Source organism: Balaenoptera acutorostrata, chromosome 3 (genome assembly GCF_949987535.1).
Source record: "Balaenoptera acutorostrata chromosome 3, mBalAcu1.1, whole genome shotgun sequence".
NCBI classification, from domain to species: Eukaryota; Metazoa; Chordata; class Mammalia; order Artiodactyla; family Balaenopteridae; genus Balaenoptera; species Balaenoptera acutorostrata.
The window spans coordinates 64,400,220-64,423,578 of record NC_080066.1 but is presented as its reverse complement, the minus strand read 5'-3'; the positions used below and the strand labels follow the sequence as shown (position 1 = coordinate 64,423,578).

The 23,359-nt window shown below is 40.6% G+C and overlaps 1 protein-coding gene across 7 annotated transcripts in view; it reads left to right on the top strand.

The window, feature by feature from the left end:
- The window catches only part of NEO1 (neogenin 1), a 248,202-nt gene that overhangs the window by 211,067 nt on the left and 13,776 nt on the right, over window positions 1-23,359 (top strand). For 5 of the 7 annotated variants that reach the window (XM_057543239.1, XM_057543244.1, XM_057543242.1 and 2 more), the window contains 9 exons: window positions 1,686-1,781; window positions 4,347-4,522; window positions 4,603-4,741; window positions 6,618-6,725; window positions 8,896-9,090; window positions 12,827-12,895; window positions 17,989-18,136; window positions 22,398-22,636; window positions 23,214-23,306. In XM_057543239.1, coding sequence (XP_057399222.1) covers window positions 1,686-1,781; window positions 4,347-4,522; window positions 4,603-4,741; window positions 6,618-6,725; window positions 8,896-9,090; window positions 12,827-12,895; window positions 17,989-18,136; window positions 22,398-22,636; window positions 23,214-23,306 — 1,263 coding nt within the window. The remainder of the gene's footprint in view (window positions 1-1,685; window positions 1,782-4,346; window positions 4,523-4,602; window positions 4,742-6,617; window positions 6,726-8,895; window positions 9,091-12,826; window positions 12,896-17,988; window positions 18,137-22,397; window positions 22,637-23,213; window positions 23,307-23,359) is intronic. The other 2 variants (XM_057543240.1, XM_057543243.1) reach the window with 2 other exon arrangements.

Sequence of the window (23,359 nt, the reverse complement as noted above, 5' to 3'; positions counted from 1 at the left end):
AAGTGAGGTGCCACAGGCTATGTAACTAGAGAGGCTAATCCAGTCTGGGAAGAGCCCTTTCCGATGAATAGGCGTTGTCTAAGTAAAGAAGGGTGGCATGTGTCCCCAGCATAAGGGACAGCTGCACATGTTGCAGCCCAGTAGTAAGAGAGCACATAGTGCTCAGTGAACTGAGAGATGGCCAGTAAAGATGGAGCCCAGGGAGCAAGGCAGAGTGGTGAGAGGCAAGTAGGTATAATCACCAAGGCTTGATCATTTGCATAGGGGAGGAGGGAGAGGTCTTAATGACTCCCAGGTTTCTGACTTGAGCAGCAGGATGCATAGTCATGCCATTTATGAACTCTAGGGAAAACTGGAGCAGCTGAAGGAACAGAGAAAGGGGAGAGAGAGAGAGATTTGAGACATCCAAGTGGAAATCCAGACGGACAGTTGAACATACAGGTCCGTTGCTCAGAAGAAAAGTCAGGACTAGTTTGCATTTGATGGCACATACATGCTAATCCAACCAAGGAAATAAATGAAAGCACATCGGGAGAGAGTGAAGAGTAGGAATAGAAGGGAGCCTAGAATCAAGTCTGGAAAATGTGTGTCGTAGTTGCTCTGCCTCTGTCCCCAATCTCAGTGAATGACATCACCTTCCACCATGTTGCCCATATCAGCACCCTTTCCTGCCAGTCAAGTACTAAGTCTTGTTGATTCCATTTGTTGTCAATTCTTTCTCACATTGGAAGACCAGGTGCCTTTACATATTGCTCACTGGTATCTAGAGGAGGGGCCACCAAGCAGCTTTTAAAGTAATGCAGGCCACTTGAGGTGTGGCCACTTTGGAAATCTACCCAACTTTGCCAGAAGTGAGTGTTATTGGTCAGCTTCTCCCCCTGCAACACTTCAGTGGAGCCCAAGTCTTCATTTCTGAAGCTAGACTTTTGAAGTACCCATACTAAACCTTGCCTGGATCAGGAATGTGATAGAGTCTTCCTGATTTGCCTTAGCCAGTAGGAGAATGAATACTATTCCAACTATTTAATACCTCTCTTTTTCACCAAGTCTAACTAGCAGCATTTTATATGATCACCTGGAGGAGTGTTTCTTTCAGTCTTACGTTTCCTGCAGCATCACCTCCTAGCTGGTTGAAATTCTGGGCCATGTCTTTTCCAACCAAGAAGTCTGCATGAAGCCTAGATTAAGTTGGCATTCCTGGATTTGGAGGCACCCCAGAGAGTTAAGGATCTTCAGCAGTTACTGAGTTAACAGTTTATCTCCTACTTGTCTAGCTTGACTGTTCCAATTGCTGTCCTCCTGAGAAGAAAAGGGATTTGTTTGATTCTAAGCTCCACCTATGGTCTTCCAGCACATGAAAATCTTATTTATTCATTTTAATCCAAGCTCTTCACTATACAATAACATCACTAAACCATTGATTAGTTGAAGCCAAGAGAGGATTCAGGAACAGTCAACCTGACTCCTGGGACTAATTCCAGGAAGTTTATCCCAGCCAATTTTTCTATATACTCTGTATGCTGCCATCTCCATACCTCCCCACCCCCAGAATAATCCCACATAAAAAATTTAAAAATCTTTCCTGGCTTTTTTTGCAATTAAGATTATGCATCGTCACCCGAGAATTTTTTTTAATTCTGTAGTGAGAATTTTTTTAAGTGCTTCCACTTGTTTCTTTCCTTCAGATCCCAGCTCTCACTATGTGATTACCCTGAAAGCGTTTAACAATGTGGGTGAAGGTATCCCCCTCTATGAGAGTGCTGTGACCAGACCTCACACAGGTAAGGTACCCCGTCCATCTCTGGTCTTCAGCATTTTTTCCAGCAGCTTAAGTAGAATGTTGGCATGAGGCCTACCCCATAGGTATCAGTGAAAGGAAAAGTATATGGCAATTTAGGGTACAGGCTTCAAATAGGAAAATAAATGGGCTTCAAAAATGGAAAGTTCTATGAATCCCTGTTTTGCTTTTTAGAAAATGTTAACAGTCCTGTCATGTAAACAAATCTATGTAAATGTGTAACACATGTTTTTAATATGTTGGGATCTAGAAAGCATAGTCGTGAGAGAAATAAAAACGATTTTTCATCTTTTGGTCATGTGAGTTATAACTAAAATGAGAAAAAAAATGAAAGGATCTCCATATCTCTGAGGAAATATATAGGTTACTGATGGAATAAATGTATATGACTGATGAATCCAACATTTTTTTTATTAGTCACCTGAGTTAGTTGGGAAGGTATTTTTCTATGTGCTTTTTATATTTATAGAAAGTATGAAGTCATATGTACTATCCATTTGATCAACTGTACATTTATTACAAAAGAGACCAAATATTTATTATTTTTCTTAGTAATTTAATCTATTTAAAATATCTTTAAAAGAATAATGTAAAATTTCTGTAGATTATGTAAAACGTGATTTAGATTTGAATGAGAAAGTTCATTGAAGTGAATATATTAGAATTGCAAAGTTTTCTAAAGGGTACTGAAAACCAAAGAATTTATCATTTTCAGAAATGCTCTTTTCTATTTGTTTCTCAAAATTGTGAATCTGTATTGCCTGCTATGTATTCTGGATACTTTGCATAATAGTATGGATTTGGCATTATTCGTTTTAAAAAGATAATCTCTGTCCCCTTTTTTTAATGCTTTTACTTAAAAACACCAGCACCATTGCTACATATTTGATAGTTCTGTCCTGTCTTCTGCTCCTGTGTGCTTACAATTTATAAGTTCTCTTAAAGATACCTTTGGTATTTCAGAAAGGAAAAAAAGTAAGGTGAAAAAGAATATTTAAGCGGTTTGCTACTTTCTTAAATCAGTCTATAATAGAAAAAAAACAAATTCGGAATTATTTTCTTTTATGTGACTTAAAAATATAGCATGGCTAGAAATATACAAGGGGAAATGTTCATAAGTCACGTAACCTAGTTATCTTTTCCAAGAGTTGTTACAAATAAGAAAAAAGTTCTCAAAGAAGTCTTGGTGATGTTTGCACCTGAAGGTGCATTTTCTGTAACTAATTGGCATGTGTCCTGATCTTTGAACAAAGCCCTTGATTATAACGTATGCTGTTCCTGTGTTATTTTTAGTCTTCATTGTGTAGGAAATACACAAATGGAGACTATTTATTTAGCTTGGCAATTATTCATAAACGAGGCCCATGCCATTTCAGATTTTAGGTTATAGAAAGGACTAGTCACTGTAACTATGTGGGAAACCCACTTTAAAACCTTCACTTAAAATAAATCAGTGTGTATATACTTAAAAAACTGGCCAAGAGTTGGGAAAGCCCAAATGGATGCTGCTCTATTGCCGTGGGCTCATGGTGCCTTTGTGCTCATTCTGGCCTTTGTTTTGACAATGAAGCTTAGACAATGTGTCTGTTGCATATGGTGCAGGACAGCACATGAGTGTAGACTTTCCTTTCTATCAAATAAGTGCTCTGATTTCTAAAGTTCAAAGGCTGTGTCACTTAGACCCTTAATAACTGGCATTTCCCATAACTGATTGGGATTCATCAGTGGGTTGTTCTAAGTCTACTGGAGAAAGTGTGGAAATATCCCTGCGTGGCGTCAGCTTACCTTTCCTCTACGAAGAGTAATGCCCTTGAGTCCCCTTTGCTTTATTTGCATGTGAGCCATATTGCTGCACTTCTTTTAGACCCAGGACATCAGCAGATCTGAACTGGACCCTGCATGGGTATCAGATACGCCCAATACCAAGGCCAGGCTAAGATGCTCTTGGCTGATATTCAGGACTCATGTTTTAGAGTAGGGACCCCTACATGTCCAGTGATACCCATTGATAAGCCATGTCCCCAGAATTCAACCATAGTCACTGAAATATCAAAACAGATCATGAGCTTTGTGTTATTTGTTTAGAAAGAATACCCTTGATGTTAAAAGCAGTTTTCATCTTTTACTGATCCTTTTTGGACAGGAGGTAGAATTTTCAAGTAATTTAAAGAAAACTTCTTCGGAAAAAGAAAATTCAAGTTTGAATACATTAATATAATCACTGGATTACCAAATTTTATATACTTATTCAATATACATACAGAATACAGGAGAAGAAAATAGTTAATTACTGTTTCTCTAGATGCTTTCCTGCAATTTTTTCCTGAAAGAACACAAGTGGAAATATTCTTTTAAATAAATGGTGGTTATCTGTTAACTCTGGATTCTCTTTCTCTTTCTCCATTTCTCACCTTTCATTCCATTATATTACCCTGCATTTCCCTTTTATTTTTGTTTATGTTAAAATGCCACTTCCATTTTTTAATTACTTTTTACCCAGACACTTCTGAAGTTGATTTATTTGTTATTAATGCTCCATACACTCCAGTGCCAGATCCTACTCCCATGATGCCACCAGTGGGAGTTCAGGCTTCCATTCTGAGTCATGACACCATAAGGATTACATGGGCAGACAACTCACTGCCCAAACACCAGAAGATTACAGACTCCCGATACTACACAGTCCGATGGAAAACCAACATCCCAGCAAACACCAAGTATAAGGTACTGGCACATTTGTTCTGGTTGAAAACCTAATTCTTGATATTTTCTGACTCTGAAGCTCTTGATTCATATATTTCCAGAATGCTAATGCAACGACTTTGAGTTATTTGGTGACTGGTTTAAAACCAAATACACTCTATGAATTCTCTGTGATGGTGACCAAAGGTCGAAGATCAAGCACATGGAGTATGACAGCACATGGGACCACTTTTGAATTAGGTATGTGTTGTCAGAACTTTGTCACATGGCATTTCTTCTGTTTGCAAGATGTGAAAGCCAGTGAAAGTCTGTGCTAATGTTGGGCCATATCTCAAGTCATAAGACATCTCATCACCTGTTTTTACTACCCAAGGAAAGAATTGAGTGCATGAATTGACATATTTATAGAACACAGTGAGCAGCTACAGCTGGAGTTCAGTGTTTGCTTTTTCAGCTGATGAATTATGTTTTTTCATCATGTACAAGAACATCAGCAAATAGTAGGACAATATAATGCAAAGTGTACTAGATTTTAGGAGTCATGAGACTTGAGTTCAATTCCAAGGTCAACCATCTATTGACTGTGATCATAAGCAGGTCATCCAGCCTCTCTGAATCTATTTCTTCCATCTATAAAAGAGGGGTGATCTCTGCCTTTCCTACTTTATAGGGTAAAATAAAGTACCCTATAAACAAAGTACATGGTAAATTGTAAAGCACTGTGTAGATGTAAGGAATTAACGGTCATTAACCTTGCCTTACTGGGAAATTGAGATAGAAAAGATGAAGTGGCCTGCCTTTCACCAATGCTATGCTCGCTAGAGCCTCAGCACTTTACCAGAGCCCCACAAGCCTGCCCTAGGAGCTTTCTTGCAAACTGGTTAGTGTCTTATAAAATCTCCCACTGGAGTATTCTTAGGGTTTTTGTCTGTAAGTAAACATGAAAGAAAAAAGACAGCTAAGTAAATCAAGGGGAAAGCAAGCCATCCAATTTTAAGATTTTGCTTGCTTTTTGCTCACTTATAGACCTACCCTTCTGCCCCTTGTACTTCCCTAGCATGGGGAGGTGTGTTACCGTTAGGAGGCTCTGTCTATTCCACCCTTCTATTTCTTTCTCTCTTTTAAATGAATAATGAAGAAAATGGAGTTATAAAGTCTCTGTAGACTGGGTTTGGCCCTAATGTCTTTTTATCTTCACAGTTGGTTGAATTTCCTGCAGAGAAAAGGGGATAGATTTGGAGAGAAAGAAATATAATGCACAAAAGCTTAAATAGACCTTGAGTTTGCTTTCTTTGCCAGTTTTAAGAATATCTTTGTGCTTTCATTCCAGCCCATTAGGTAATAAATGATACCCCATCAAGAGTTTGCATTTCACTGGGCTCCCTTCCGTTTTATACTAGGAGAATTCCAGTATTTTAGGAAGAGAAGAGTAAATTTAAGGATATACTTACTTTGCTCATTTTCCAACTAGTACATTAAAAGTTTTCAGCCATAACATGGAAATACAGATGCACTGTCATTTTTATTTTATTGGTTTTTCTGTTCCATAAACAGCTTTACATTTCAGAGCAGTAACCTTCAATAGATGACAGTATCTTTTCAGCGTAAACTTAACATAAAAAAAAAAGCATCAATTTGTAAATCATTTATTCTTTGGGGGAATGGTGGTTTTCAAACATTGTATTTGGTTTAGAGAGCCAACTATAGGTAGAGAGAAAGTTACTTTATACTTAAAAGTATTCTAACAAAACAATCCAAATTGGGGGGAAAATGACATCTTGGGCACATTATATAACATTTCTCATTTTCAGTCTCCTGATCTATCAAGCAGGGACTACAAATGTCTTTTGATTTCCCTGACTAGCCTGTATATCCCTGACCTCCCCATCTGGATGCCTATTCTGTATCCTCATGGTGTGGTATTTCCTCTTTGGTACTTTGCATATTCTTCTTTTCATTGGAGCTATTTATAGATAGACAATGAATTCTTTGAAGCCAGGAGGCTTTATCTTTTTTGCCTCTGCCCTTCATTGTGCCTTCTAAATGGAAAGGGTTGAGGAAAGGGTGAATTAAATTGAAATGGATGGGAATTACTGAAAGTATTATTATTTTGTAGTTCCTACTTCTCCACCCAAGGATGTGACAGTTGTGAGTAAAGAGGGAAAACCTAGGACCATAATTGTAAATTGGCAGCCTCCCTCTGAAGCCAATGGCAAAATTACAGGTAAGAGGCCTAAGATGCCTTTGAGTGTGTGACTGTTCCCTGTCCCTGCCTGGCAGAAGCATTCCAGGAGAGCGCCTCCTTGTTAGGAGAAGTGGGGGTCTTAAGGCTGTCTTGGCCATTTTATGAGGTTCTGTGAGTCATGATGGTCCTGGAAGGTGGAGCAAGGACGTGCTGTTTAGTGACATAAAAATGATTCACTAGGGGCTTCCCTGGTGGCGCAGTGGTTGAGAATCTGCCTGCTAATGCAGGGGACACGGGTTCGAGCCCTGGTCTGGGAAGATCCCACATGCCATGGAGCAATTAGGCCCGTGAGCCACAACTACTGAGCCTGCGCGTCTGGAGCTTGTGCTCCACAACAAGAGAGGCCGCGATAGTGAGAGGCCCGCGCACCGCGATGAAGAGTGGCCCCTGCTTGCCGCAACTAGAGGAAGCCCTCGCACAGAAACAAAGACCCAACGTAGCAATCAATCAATCAATCAATAAATAAATCTTAAAAAAAAAAAAAAGACGTTTAAAAAAAAAAATGATTCACTAGCTGGTTGTTCTGACCCATGTTGCATGAAAGTCTGAAGGTCATGGGTTGCACTAGACAGCCTTTGGTTATAGTGGAACTTATGGACATATTTATTTTCCTCAGGAAAGCTGTTCTTCTCTATCTCTGACTAGATGACCAGCTTTGAGATTAAAGACTCTGCCTAATTCTACAGGATAATACCCAATAAATATAAACTCAGTTCTTTTACCCAGAAGCCAAAAAAACCCATTAGGCTTTTAGTTTCTTTTTTCACCCAGAGCTGCTACTTCAGCTTCCTGTGCTCTTACAACTAGAGTTAAAAGTCCGAGTTGGCTTAGGCCTTTGAAGGGGCCTTGAATTTTTTCAGAGTAGAGGACACTATGCCTTCCTTGGCCTTATCAGGGAGGGAAAACCTGCCTCTGCTCCAGGTAGGTGTATGCTGTGGAGTGGGAGTTTGCCTCCTGAAGTTTCTTTGTATGAATAAGGCAGCCTAAGGAAACTGAAGGCCTTTCTTAGCATTGTCCTGCCTTGGCTTTCAATAGGAATCCCTTTCCATAAATCCCAAGTCTTTATGAAATTTTTAATTTAGGTTTTAGAATGTGCCTCTTCCATAAAGGAATTAAGCATGACTTGACATGGATTACATTTTGTTTTGTCTTTAAAACCAGTAATGATGCAGTGCATTTTTGCACTGTGTAGGTCAGGTAGGCTTGTGGTTGTGGGTCTTCCTGCCTCAACAATGGAGATTGAGTGCCCTCTGGTGGATATATCAGGTGACGTTTCACTGTGACTTCACCCACCCCAAGTTTGGGAGAATTTAGCAGAGGTGGCTGCGCATCTCCTAGGAGTTTTTCTCCTGGGAAATCACATTGGTGAGAGTTAAAATAGCATCGTTGGGCTTCCCTGGTGGCACAGTGGTTAAGAATCCACCTGCCAATGCAGGGGACACAGGTTCAAGCCCTGCTCCGGGAAGATCCCACATGCCGCAGAGCAGCTAAGCCCGTGCGCCACAACTACTGAGCCTGTGCTCTAGAGCCTGTGAGCCACAACTACTGAGCCTGCGTGCCACAACTACTGAAGCCCACGTGCCTAGAGCCCGTGCTCCACAACAAGAGAAGCCACCACAATGAGAAACCTGCACACCACAGCAAAGAGTAGCCTCTGCTTGCCACAAGTAGAGAAAGCCCATACACAGCAACGAAGATCCAATGCAGCCAAAAATAAATAAATTAAATAAACAAATTTAAAAAAAAATATATATATATATAGCATTGTCAGGCCGTTACTAGTTACTAGTTTTCAAAACTGCATTGAGTTAATTGTAGACCCTTGAAGTATAGGATGTTGGAATGATGATTAGGTTATTTTCCTTATATAATTTCCTAGCTTATGAGAATATTTAACCCTATATTTTTATCTTTACTTTTATTACTTCAGCTGCAGATATAGATGGTAACTTACAGTCTGGCACTGTTGAAATTGTGGTTTTCTCTATATTATGTTTAGTGTAGCGTTTAAAATGCATTTTACCATTGCTAATTTAATCTGTAACTAGTTCTCTATTTCTATATGCTGTAACATATCTTTATTGACTTAACTGATTGCAAAAGAAAAAGCAGGAATAAGATTTCTTTTCCCATTAATTCCTTTGGATAGGTTACATCATATATTACAGTACGGACGTGAATGCAGAGATACACGACTGGGTTATTGAGCCTGTTGTGGGAAACAGGCTGACTCACCAGATACAAGAATTAACACTTGACACACCATACTACTTCAGAATCCAAGCTCGGAACTCAAAGGGCATGGGGCCCATGTCTGAAGCTGTCCAGTTCAGAACACCCAAAGGTAAAGCCTCCCAAGCAGAGTGTTTCATTGTGTGTCTCTTGAGTGGAGCTATGCATGCACATGTCACTTTAGCATGTAGAGACTGTGGATGATACAGGAAGTCCTGATGGTGTACTTATGAGCCACAGTGTGAGCATTTATCTCAAAATGATCCCACCCACTGACTACCAAATCAGTGTTCCCTAGGTTACTGACCTAACCATATAATTTACAGGGGAACTCTTGACTTCGGACTGTTTGAGGCAGATGAATCGCAGCGATCTAAAAGTTCTTACCAGTCAGATCAGATGGGATTCTCTTGGTTCCCATACAGCGTAGTAGCATGTTTATTGTGATGGATGATTCTCTTTCAACACATGCAGGCTCGTAACCTGAAAGGCTTATTCATGGACCTTTGTAGAGAGAAAGAGACTAAAAGGGGCCCTTTAGAGAAAACTCTAGATAAGAAAGTGAAGGTAAAATATTGAACCCAGTAAGCTTAGGAATAAAAGTAAGTCGGGGACTGAGTCTGGAAGTATGGAAACCATACATGGATTTCTTTTCTGTTAGTACGAAAAACAAGACTCAACGTGTTTGGAAGTTTGTGGGTTTTTATTTTTTCCTTTAAAAATTCTGCCTGTCCCATCTTCAAAGCTTGTGATCCTTGCTCTTGTTTTTTTCTTCCCCTGTGCTTGGCCTGTTAGCGGACTCCTCTGATAAAATGGCTAATGATCAAGGTAAATGAGTAGATGGCCTCTCTTTCCTTTCCTCTCTTTTGTGACCTATTATTAGCTTTTTGGTTTTTTTGGTTTTTTCTTTTCCTGAAAATCAGTACCAGTACCATGTGTTAAAAATCAAATATTTATTGGCCACAGTAGAGTTGAGTCCATGTTTGTGGCACTTGGAGTATCTGAAAAGCTGGGGAATCTATTGATCCTTAGGAGCTAAATAGACTGGCAGGAAAAAAACTGAGTCAGACTTCTGCAGCTGTAGGAGATTGGCCTTAAATGTGGGCCAGATTATCATTTGCGCTAAGATACTGAAATTCTGTGACACAGATAGGGATTTGGGCCATGATGAGAACAAGCATACCAATTTGTCATATTTGTAGCATCTAGAATTGTATTAACATCTCTAAGTGAAAAATTTAACCAAATTCAGTGAATACCCTCTTTTCCTCCCCCCAACAGAAAATCTACAAATGTACCCTACTGAATTGTATGATTATCTGTGACAAAATTAGTGGTCTCTATTCTCTTGTTGTAAGCTTAATTCAGAGCTGTTTTTCCATTTCTTCTCTTAAATATATCTGCTTATTTTAAAAGAGGATAGAGACAGTTTACAGTGGAAGTTTAGGAAGCTTGGGCCTCAGTGTCACCATTCTTGAAATTGTCAGTGTAGTCTCTTCACTGCAATTGCTATGGTGGAGAGGTAACTATACTTTGTGATTTTCATCTCTGGGAAGTCAGCTAAAGTTGGTACCTGTTTTCTATACTAAGAGCAGTAAAAGTAAATTTGATGGTTGCTTTTATTCTTTAGGAGTAGTTACTAGAAATACAGAGTCTTTGGATCTTGGTTAATGGCAAGGAAGATTCAGAATTTGAAGTTTCAAGTTTTAGGGCTTTGGAAATGTGTTTGCATTCAGTGAGCCTTTTGTTGTATGTTAGAGAAACTGCAAACATACCTCTGTGTCTGTGTGTGTGTGTGTCTGTGTGTAAGGCACCCTAATCGTGGTAGAACCTTTGACTTAAGCATGAGAATAGAAAAGTAACTATACTGAATATGCACAGAATATAAATGTGCTCACTGTTCTTCCCTCACTTCACCCCATAAGCCAGGGTGCAATTCTCAGCTACACCGCACCTTTGGTATTTAAAATTCTTTGCCCATATTTATTTTTGGTGTTTGGCTAATCCCTGGAATTTCTTGTTCATAGGTTAAATATAAAGGAAAAATGTTAAGAAATACAGGAATTAAGCCAGTCGGTTTCTTGGCAAAGGGTGTTCACTGGCAATTATTTCCATAATATGTTACTCTGGATAGTTTGGCTTAAATGTCGGCTACCTGACAAATAAGTGCACTTAAATAGGAAGAGCCTTACAAGGGCTGTTTCATCTCTGCCAGCTTATCACAGTGAAAAGAAAAACTGGAATCTTGACATATGGTGTGTGCCATTTGGGAGGAATGACGGCATCAGAAGTAAAGGGATAAAGTAATGTGTGGACAATGGGAAAGGGTCAAGGACTGTGAGTTACATTCTAGAATATGCCCTTGTGGATACCCAAGAACTTCTGTTACCTTCGGGGGTTTTGAGCTTCTGGAAACAGAGAAAATACTGTTTTCATTTCTAGATTTATTCGTTAAATGAACTACATACAGAAACCTTCAGATTTTAATTTCTTCCATTTCCTCCAAGTCTGATCATTTATAGCGGCACTTGATCTTAGCTGTAATGTTTTACAGCAACACGTCTGGTTTACGCATTTCCAGTCAAGCTTTATTTTGTAGAAATAACTCTCATTTATAAGTGTTTTCTGAAGCTTCATGCTCTTTACCTCTGCAAAGGATGAGATAATATTCTTCCCTAAAGATTTATTTAGTAGTTAATATTTATTGAACATTTACTGTGTGTCAGGCAGTATTCAAAATACTTTATAGGATTAAATTTGCATTTAATCCTCACAACCATTTCATGAAGTAGGTACTACTATTATCACTGTTTTACAATGAGGGAACTAAGACCCAAAAATAATAGCTAAATAACTTGCCAAAAGTCAAACAGTTAGTGCATGATGGAGCCAGTGTTCCGGTGCAGGCAGTCTGTTACGCACTGTGCTGTATTAACTATGTGGAACAGCTCTACTTTGCAGTTCTTGCAAACTTCTTCAAAAGAAGTATGAGACTGCCTTCTGGCCCCAGACTTTGGATTGAGGAATACCTTTGCTTTACTGGGGACGGACTCCTTATATTTGCTTTACAAGGCAGCTTTTTCTATAAATGGGAAGAATAAAATTCAAGACCAAGAATATAAATTTCTAAAAAACTGATATTTGTGTTTTCTGAGGCCTGCTTATGAGGTGGTCCCAAGCCCAAGGTCAGCAGCCTCACTTGTTATGTTCCATGATGATGGATTAGGAGACAGTGTCTTTTGTGAGCAACTAGAGGGAAGACTGTTTTTTTATCTTTGGATATTTAGGTTGACTGAGCGAGAACTGAGAACCCAGTTTGAATGTCCAGTTGCCTTCCTGCTCCCGCTTAGGGTAACTTTATATTTGGAAAGGCAGCTTTATATTTTGAGAAAAGAATCCAAACACTACTGACACCCACTAGGCCAGATCAACATAGCCGGTCCCTTGGAAGAGTCCATTTCTTTAATGCAGAAGTTAGCCTAACTGGTCCCCTTAGTCCCTTTTCCACGAGAAGCTACTTTTGCCGTAAGTGCTCTGGGTAGTATTTCAGCAAATGTTTCCTGGGCTAGAGAAACCTTAACAGCAAGGGGCAGCTTTGTTACACCCTAGATACAGCCATGGAACAAGGGTGTCAGCCTTTCAGATGCCTCATTGCATAGAAGGCTATACCTTAGTTTGTTTTGCACAAATAGGCTATATTTTCCCCTGTTGTGTGCGTGCTATTTCCTTTTCTCATGAACAGAGTAGACTGAAAATATTTTTTTTTGTAGAAAACACTCACTAGCTGTGAAGTAGACTTGTCACACCAGTGGATTGGGTTGTTATTGACATGAGTTCTTCTTCTTCAGCCTCAGGGTCTGCAGGGAAAGGAAGCCGTCTGCCAGACCTAGGATCCGACTACAAACCTCCGATGAGCGGTAAAGCCCTTCCTGTGGCTTTTTTGGCCTCCTATGGGCATGATGCAGTTGTGCTTGAAATCTTGAAATGTTTTTTGTAGCTCCTGTGTGGTGGATTGTAGCATGTTACTCATTTCTTTTTATTTAATAGAGCTGGCTTTAGGCATTTTCTGGCAAATGTTTGCTGAATTACTGTAAACTCATTCATTATAGGGTCCAGAAATAAAATTGTTTCCCCACATATCCAGCTTAAAATAATTCTAAACAAACAAGTCTTCCTTTTGCCCACTGCCTCTAGAAAATAATTAGAATCTTGCTTTCAAAAATAAACCCTTTAGTGGGATTAGCTATCATCTAGAACAAGGCAGAGAAATGCTTTGGAATCAATAATTTCTCCCCACACTACTTACTGCAGTGTTTTTAGTTTGGGAATTCTAAAAAATTATTACCAGTCTCCAAGCCATCCTAAGAGCTGATGCTTTCTAATTACTTAAATGATGACACCTACTTCTCTACTGAACGTCACCATTTGTAAGTTACTTTCACACATGAAATCACATTTGATCCTCATAACACCGTGGTGAGGCAGGGAGAACAAGTATCATTATTCCCATTTTATACATTAAGAGACTCAGCGGGGAGGTAATGTGCCTGGATCCACCCACATATTCTGGAAGTCCTAGAACCAAAACCCAGGTCTTCTGGCTTCAGATTGTGCCCTTTGCACTGTCACACGCAGCCTGAAAGGCATGGGGTTCTATACCAGATGTGGGAATCCAGGATGGCAAAACGTCCACAAAAGTAGTTACTAGAAATGACCCTTACTGTCTCCTCACTTGTAGAGTAATTTTACTCCAATGAAAAAAAAAAAAAAAAAAGAAACATATGGAAGAGAAAGGAAAAGAGTTTCTAGTCCTCTGGAAACTCCTGATCTAATTGTGGAAATAAAATTATCTCAGTCTCCAGTATCTATTTAAATAAAAAGTTGTATTGCCCAGACTTCTGTGAAATCAGCCAGTTCTCAGGAGAGCCAGACAAATTTGCTTGCTTCAAGAATTTTTTTTTTTAAATGAGAACCTCATTCTTTTTTCTTTTTTCTTTTTTTTTAGTTAATTAATTAATTAATATTTAAAATTTTTTGGCTGTGTTGGGTCTTCGTTTCTGTGCGAGGGCTTTCTCTAGTTGCAGCAAGCGGGGACCACTCTTCATTGCGGTGCACGGGCCTCTCACTGTCGCGGCCTCTCCTGTTGCGGAGCACAGGCTCCAGACGCGCAGGCTCAGTAATTGTGGCTTACGGGCCTAGTTACTCCGCGGCATGTGGGATCTTCCCAGACCAGGGCTCGAACCCATATCCCCTGCATTGGCAGGCAGATTCTCAACCACCGCGCCACCAGGGAAGCCCTCAAGAAATTTTTAGGCTCTGAGTTCTAGGACTTTATGAGTTTCTTCTCCTGGGATGCATATGTTACATTTTTGTGCTATCCACAGTATAATATTCAAGACTGTGAGAAAAGCAATTATTTCTTTGTCTTATCTTTCATTTATGCATTCATTCATTTATTCGCACATATTTCTAAAGGTTCAGGTTCTATGTAACAGGCTGTAGGAGCAGGAGGATTGAGTAACAAACTACCTGATAGAGAAAAGAGAAAGCTTTGTAGAAGAGATGATCTCTGACCCAGATTTTAAAAGGCACAGAGAAGATTGCTAAATGTTGAGGAGGGGGTTGAACATCCTAGGACGCAATAAAAGCATGTGTGGAGGCATGGCAGTTTAAAACAGCCGGCTTGGACATGGAGGCAACCTAGGAGTCTGTTGACAGGTGAATGGCTAGAGAGGGTGTGGCACATACGTGCAATGGAATATTACTCAGCCATAAAAAGGAACTAAACTGAGTTATTTGTAGTGAGGTGGATGGACCTAGAGTCTGTCATACAGAGTGAAGTTAAGTCAGAAAGAGAAAAGTAAATACCGTGTGCTAACACATATATATATGGAATCTTAAAAAAAAAAATGGTTCTAACAAACCTAAGGGCAGGACAGGAATAAGGACGCAGACGTAGAGAATGGACTTGAGAACACGGGGAGGGGGATGGATAAGCTGGGACGAAGTGAGAGAGTAGCATTGACATATATACACTACCAAATGTAAAATAGCTAGTTAATGGGAAGCAGCTGCATAGCACAGGGAGATCAGCTCGGTGCTTTGTGCCCACCTAGAGGGGTGGGATAAGGAGGGTGGGAGGGAGACGCAAGAGGGAAGGGATATGGGGATATATGTATATGTATAGCTGATTCACTTTGTTACACAGCAGAAACTAACACAACACTGTAAAGCAAGTACACTCCAGTAAAGATGTTAAAAAAAAATTTTAAAAACCTGCTTTCTCCAGGGATCACACTGCCTAGAGACAGGATAGAGAGTCTCGTGTTAGAGAAGGTAGGTTAGAACCAGCCTGTCAAAAGCTCAAGCGCTGGTGCTAAGAAATGTGAGCTTCCTCATGTAAGTAACATACATAAGATGTCTGATACTACTGGTAAACTGTGACTTACACTTATTGAGCATCTACTACTATTACCCTGATGACAGCGGAGAGTGAGTTGGGTGTCACGAGTATGAAGTCAGAAAAGAGTGGTTTGGAAGCTGTTGCAATAGTCCAGGTGAGCCTTAATGTCCCTGGTAGGAGGGTTGATGCTCCCATTGGCAGCTCATTCTTACTCTATTTTAAAAGGGAGCTTTTGGCCAGCTCAGAAGTTAGAGGTCAACTGCAATTAAATGAGAATTTGTCTCTGTTGAATGCAGGAAAGAACTGCCACCACCGCCTCTGCTTGCCTCCCACACCCCAGCTCCCCAGCCTCTGATTTGCAGTGCCTGCCCCACCACTTCCCCACCCAGTAACTCAGCACTGCTGTTAATAAAAGTTTTATGTAAAGCCCTAGTATGGTCTAATTGTATTGGCTCCCAGTTCCATAGTCTTTCCCAAATATAAAAATGTTATTTTATTGAAGGTCAGTGTGTACAATTTAAGTTGTCTATCTGCTGACTTTTTTCTCAGAAATGAAGGATAAAAGTGATTAAAGCAAATGTAGAAGAATAAGCTCTTAAGCTGTCAAAATTATCTCACATTTAGGACTGTGCTTAGTAGCCTATAAAATCATAGAATCAAAAGTGAAAGGTCTGCTAATCCAGTGTTATGGAAGGGATTCCCACAATAAGTATAGTTTGGATTAGATCGTAAGTTTATAAGCCAGGTTGTATGTGAGAATCACTTTAGGAGCTTTTCTAAGAACACAGGTTCCTAGGCCATACCTTCATGGTAGGAATTTCTTCCACAACATCCCAGACGGGTAGGATGACTCTTCTTAAGTACTTCTTCTAGTGACTAAATATTTAGTCACTAGCAATAGTTAAGCAAAACAGCTCATTCTGTTATTGTACAGCTTTGATTATTAGGGCAATAAGAGAGAGTAACTAGAAGAAAAGATGTCATATATCCATGGTGGTTAGATCTGTGTAGAGGGATTTCCCATATTTTATAATATGAACATGCATAACTTTTATAACGAGGTGGGAAGCAAAGAACTATGTTTCAGCAAATGGAAGAGCAAGACTACAAAAGGCCTTGATAAAAAGCTGAGCCTCATCCTGTGAGCAGTGAGGGAACAATAATAGGAAGAAGAAGAAGGAAATCTGTTTCTTCAAGGTCCTGAGTGATGTGGCCTCTGCACACCTCTCCAGCCTCACCTGCATGTTTTTTCTGCTCACTTCCTTCTCTAACTTTGCGTCTCTCTCTTTGCTTCAGCACTACTGGCTGCCTTTCTCTTCCTTGAACATGCCAAGCTCATTGCTGCCATAGGATCCTTCCACTAGCTATTCCCTCTGTATGGAATGTTCTTCCTCCAGGTCTTTGTATGGTGGGATCATTCATGTCATTCAAATCTCAGCCCAAATGCCATCTCCTCAGAGAAGCTTTTCCCATCCCTTCAGTCTAAAATAGCCACCCAGTCACTCTGTATCATATACCTTCATTTTATTTTTTCATAGCACTTATTACAAACTAATAATTTCTTATTTGTTTATTGTCTGCCCCCACCCCTACCTATCTTTGTTGTTCACTGTTGCATCCTTAGTACCTAGAACAATGCCTGGCTCACAGTAACCACTCAATAAATATTTGTCAAATTAATGCATATATACAGACTTACTTTTTCCTAAAACTGAATAAGAAAATTAACTCTGCATAGACTGTGTATTTATAAAAAGAGAGACGTTATTTTTCAAGTAATTTTTTTGTGATGGCAGACATCTATATGTTTGAAAAAACCTTTTGTTTTCTATGAATGTACATTTTTTTTTTGAAAGGATTTTTCTTTTTTTATTTATTTATTTATTTATTTATTTATTTATTTATTTATTTTTGGCTGTGTTGGGTCTTCGGTTCGTGCGAGGGCTTTCTCCAGTTGCGGCAAGCGGGGGCCACTCTTCATCGCGGTGCGGGGACCGCTCTTCATCGCGGTGCGCGGGCCTTTCTCTATCGCGGCCCCTCCCGTTGCGGGGCACAGGCTCCAGACACGCAGGCTCAGCAATTGTGGCTCACGGGCCCAGCTGCTCCGTGGCATGTGGGATCTTCCCAGACCAGGGCTCGAACCCGTGTCCCCTGCATTAGCAGGCAGATTCTCAACCACTGCGCCACCAGGGAAGCCCGAATGTACATTTTTAAAATAGTTTTGCAAGTCAGAAAACTAAAATGATTCACGAATGGTGCTCTATAAAATGAATTTACATACAACATAAGACACCAGGAGACAGACGCCCTTATTTGTCCAAGCATAGTGTTCAGTATAACTTGAGAAACTTTTATTGAACACCAGCTTTGTGCAAGGTACTGTGCATAGGGCAGAAACTCTGCTCTCTAGATTTCATAATCTAGTGGAGATGGCCGTGTTCATGAGGCACGGCCACGTTCATGAGGCACGGTGCCTTTTATACAAGGCACGGCGATGACTGTTATCAAGAAGCTCACAGAAGTATCTATACTCACATGACGGTTCTGTAGCCTGACCTTATGCTAGAATTCTCTAACGCTAGCAAGCGTACGGTTCTCCCTTTCCAGGCAGTAACAGCCCTCATGGAAGCCCCACCTCTCCTCTAGACAGTAACATGCTGCTGGTCATCATCGTTTCCGTCGGCGTCATCACCATCGTGGTGGTCGTGATCGTCGCTGTCTTTTGCACCAGGCGGACCACTTCTCACCAGAAAAAGTAAGGAGCCCCAGTTGTAGCCCATACATTTTTTTGTATGTATTCTTTTGCTTCTATGTGACTTCTGTATCTGGAGCTGTCCACAGAGTTAAAACATAAAATATGTGAAAAGCGACGTTTTAAATATTTTTAAAGGAAATGCAGAATGGTTCCTCTTATTAAGTGTGTGTCATTCAGGGTCCTGGCAGGAAAGAGGTGGCACACTGAAAGGGGGTGAGGGAGGCTTTAATGAAGGGACCATTTACAACATCCTAGGTGGGGTTAGCGTCAGGCAGCGGCGTTCAAGGGCCAGCAGCAGTGATAGGCCACTGTCACCCTTAAAAAGGCAAGGGGTTTTTCTGATGAAGAGAGAGCTGTTTTCAGGGATCTGAAGCAGCGGGAGAGGGCTTGCGACAGGAACCGTGTGGGGTGGCAGGAGTGTAACTACTGCCAACCTGTAGCCCAGCAGTGAGGGGCCAGGAAAGAAAATACCTCCTACCTTCCGGTGTCTGGCCTGTGCATTCTACCTGCCAAACCAACTGGAAGCCAGGGACAGAGTTACCATGTAGATATAGTTCATTTAACTCAGCCTCTCAAGTCAGAGAGCCAAGTAGACAGTTGATCTGGAGAGGAAAGTGGACACTGTCCAGCCTTGTTGGGGGCCCCTTTGGAAGACTGTCTGTCTCTGTGCACACAGTGAACCAGATGCACAGGAGTTTGTGGAATTTCATGGCACAAATGTCAGCTGAGATGGACGGAGACCATAGACCATAGACTCTAAATCTAAGCTTAAGAGTATTTTTAAAGAAGTGCTACCAAGTGTAGAAGTTGAGGTTGGGACTGCAGGAGGTGGGGTGGGGGGAATGCGGTGGAGAGATGTATTGATTAAATGAACGAGAAAGGATTACTTAGAATCAGCGTATCACATTAGCAGAGAGGTCAGGTGGCTTCGAGCTCTGAACTCCTCTGGGATTTTGAGGCTTGCGGCTAATTGTCTAGAGGAGATAGCAAGGTGATTCCATAATGTGGTGCGTGATAACAGCCTACACTCCTGAACCTGAGAGAATCCTTGACCCTAGGTCATATTCTACTCCTACCTCTGGCCAGCAAGACAGATGCCATAAAAAAGGAGATTCTTGAGTTACCCCTAATAGCAAAAACACAGTATGGGTAATAGAACAACTTTCGTTGCAGTATCCTAAAGGATCGTAAGATGGAGGTATTGCTCCATAAAGAGAAAAGAGAAATTCATGTCTGTGTGATTATCATCAGACCTGGTCTGCCCAAGGCAAGGATGCGTGTATTTAATAACGATAAATCTGTTTGTTTTCAAAATAGAGGGCAAGTACAAGCTACCATCTAACTGCTACTAGTAATGGCTTTATGTCATTTTCTGTAGGTTATGTGATGTTTTTAATCTTTCTTTTGCCCAAATAAAATAGCTTTCTATAGCTTACATTCATCATTTTTCCAAGAGAATGGGGGCTCCCTTTATAAGCCTCTTGATTGCTGCCTCTTACAGCTTTCCCTACCTACCTTTGATTGTAGAAAACTGTTTCTCTTTAAAACCTCAGAGATTACATTTTTCTATGCTACAACTTTTCTGTAAGCTTCTTTTCCAGCATTTCCCATTTATCTTTATGGACTTGATTTTACATCTAGTTTTAGACATCTTGAGATCTTTATTTAAAAGAATCTGAAAAAACAAAATGACAGAATTCCTTAATGTTTGGGGGGATTTAAAATTCAAAGTAAATAAAAAATAAACTACTTAGTCTTCAGATTGAGAGGTAGGAAAATGAGTTTGTAATAGGCTCTGTACTCTGTATTTGCATCTGCAGGTCCTATAATTTGTGTCCCTTTGGTTAAAAGAATTGTATCAAGTCTTCATAGAGCTTTCCCCTCCTCCTCCCCCAGTGACCTGCTTTCCAAGTGTTCCATTGACCATCGAAAATATGTGAGCTTTTCTTAGTACTTTTCTTCCTCTTTAATACCTGAGGCACCTCCCATTTCAGTTGTAGTTGTTTATAGACTCTTACAAACTCAAAGCTGACAGAGTATTTAGAGTCTAGCCCCTTGTAGTTTCTCAGCACATCCCTCTATAGCCCCCTCACTCTCAACAGACAAGAACTACCTCAGTGTACCACCATCAAATCTAAAAACCTTTCCATGTTGGGAATAATCATTTTCTCCCCCTTCCTCCTGTCGGAGACCAGTTCTCCACTTACCATCTGGATCCCAGTGTCTCCTGCTTTCTGAGACCTTGTACTTGTGGTTGTCCCTCTCTCCAGCACAGCTAACCTCTCACTCTCTATTGGCGCTGCCCCTTCAGCATGTAAGTGTGCTCAAACTTCTTCTATCTTAAGAAATAATTATAACCCTTCCTCTGTTGCATGGTCCTTACCACCAACCACTTACAAATCTCTATCTTTCCCTTCACCACAAATTTCTCGAATACTTGTCTACACTCACTTGTCCATTTTTTCACTGCCCATTCATGCTTCAGTCCTTTCTAATCCAAATTTTGCCCCTACTGCTTCAGCAGAATTGCTTTTGCTGAGGTCACCAGTGACTTCCATATTGCTAAAGGCAAAAGAAATTTTTCAGTCCTTATCTTAATCTCTCAACACTGAACACAGTCAACTACTCCTTCCTTCTTGAAACATTCTCTTGAATTCCGTGATTGTGTGTTCTTTTTCGCAGCCTCTCCAATCTACTCAGCCATCAAATACAGACATTCCTCAGGGCCTGGTCCTAAAATTACTCTCTTCTCTTTCTACGCTCTCTCCTAGTGATACCTGCTCCTTTGACTTCATTTACTTCTGAATTTCAGCTACTCCCATATTTCTCTCTTTAGCCAAGGCCTCTCTCTTCTGAGTCTCAGGCTTGCCTCAGTCTCAGAACCAATTACCTGTTTTATGTTTCATCTTTAGTGTCTCAGAGCCACTTAGCATGTCCAAAACAATTTATAATCTTTTCTGTCAAACCTGCTTCTCCCCAGTGTTAGTAAACGGCTTAAGCCAGAGACCTCGGCATAATCCTTTATTTCTCTGGTTTCTTTATTCCTATCCTTTCCCACATCCATTTTTTCACCAAGTCTTGTCATTTTGGGCTCCTAAATAACCGCCAGATCTCCCTCTTTCCTCCATTCTCACTGTCCCAGGCCACCATCAGTAATGGCTGAGATCATTGCAGTTGCATCCTAATGGCCCTCCTGTTTTGTCCCCTACCCCTCAGATCCATTCTTCACATCCCAGTTGGTTTAAATTTTTAACTCAGAGTTCATCTCTTTACTCTGCTGCTTAAAACCATTTAGGGGTTTCTCTTTACTCATAGAGGGAACTTCAGACTCTTGGCGTGGCTCTAAAAGCCCTTTATGATCTAATCCCTGCCCATCTTGCCAGCATCATTTCATATCGTTCTCCCCATGGTTCATACACTCCCACCACTCAGGACTTTTTACAGTCCCTCTAACACACCAGGCTGTTGCTCTGTGCTTCAGGGCTCTGACATAATCTGATTTTACCACCTGGAATGCACCTTCTGCCCTCTCCCATTTAAGTCTTAGCTTAAATGTCACTTTTTCCTTCACATTTTTCCTGTCCACTGTATGTCCAGCTATTAAGAGGTTACTATAACACTTGGCATTTCATTAAGCTCAGAACATTTAAAAATAATAGTTCAGTGTCTGTCTTCCTCACTTGGCCAGAAGTGCTGAGGGTACAGCAATCCAGCATAGGACCTGACATACAGTAGGTACCTAATAAATGCTTATTGAGTTGGGTGAGTGACTTAATGGAGAAACTAAGGCACAGAAAAGTCAACACTGTCATCCCCATTCTTGACTTTACCCAGTTGGTGGTCCTAGTTTGAGTTACCTAAAATGTAGTTCCCTTCCTCCTTTATAAGCAGACTCTATGTCTACTCCATTGTTATATTTCTAGTGAACGGTGTCCTTTCTCTATTGATTGGAAACTTGGGGAGAAACCTTTTGCTTTAGAGATTATTTGATTCAAAAATGCTGTCTAATCTGTTTATACTCAAAAAAAAAGTCACAAGGCAATATTCAAATATGCCCATGTACATACCTCTGAATATATGTGGACAAAGCAGAGATACACTTACTATTCCCAGAAGGAAACTTCTTGACTGTGTTTTTCTTGTTTGTTTGTTTCTGAGTTTGCTTGAAGCATCTCTCAGAAGGGAAGTTTTAATCATTCAAACCTTTTGACTAATAATATTCAAGAGTTACTTTTAAAAATCCTCTTAATTTTGTACCTAGGAAACGAGCTGCTTGCAAATCAGTGAATGGCTCCCACAAGTACAAAGGGAACTCCAAAGATGTCAAACCCCCAGACCTCTGGATCCATCATGAGAGACTGGAGCTGAAACCCATTGATAAGTCTCCAGACCCAAACCCCATCATGACTGATACTCCAATTCCTCGTAACTCTCAAGATATCACACCGGTTGACAATTCCATGGACAGCAACATCCATCAAAGGCGGAATTCATATAGAGGTGCAGGTTTTTCCCAAATGTTTGGAGACTATTTTCATTTAAACCATTTTCCATTTTGTAAGGTTGCCTTAATTTGGTGATTCCTATACGAGGTTAGGGTTAAAGAAATGTGTGTTACAGGATCAACCTCTGATGAAGAATAGCTAGCTCGTTAGGGGGGAGAGGTTCTATACCCAGATGAGACAGTCTTCTAGCTCTGTTACATCTCTCATCATGCTTCACCAACCTGACATTCAAGCATTTGAGACAACCTAGCCTATGTCTGTGCATTTCATTCCGTCCCTTCGGTTGGAGCCCAGCTCTCATTGTGGTGTTCAGCATGTTCTTGGTCTGGCTGCTCTTCCTCACAGACCTGCAGTGAAGCATGGTAGTCAGCGTTGTGTCAACTGAGTTGACTCAACAGGGACTCCTGTAATGCGCTAATGGTCATTTTCCTTTTTATTTCACTTCCCACAGAAACACCTTGTCCCATTGTTGTTTGTGAGTCCTGAATCCCCCACTTGAAATGTTTTACTGCTGAGGCTGCACATTGGCCTAGGGCACGTGTTTGTAACCAGCCTCCATATTTAATGTCTAGGGCATGAATCAGAGGACAGCATGTCTACACTGGCTGGAAGGCGGGGAATGAGACCAAAAATGATGATGCCCTTTGACTCCCAGCCACCCCAGCGTAAGTTAAAAGCTTGTCTTTTCCCGAGGGCTGCCAATCTATCCAGTCATGTT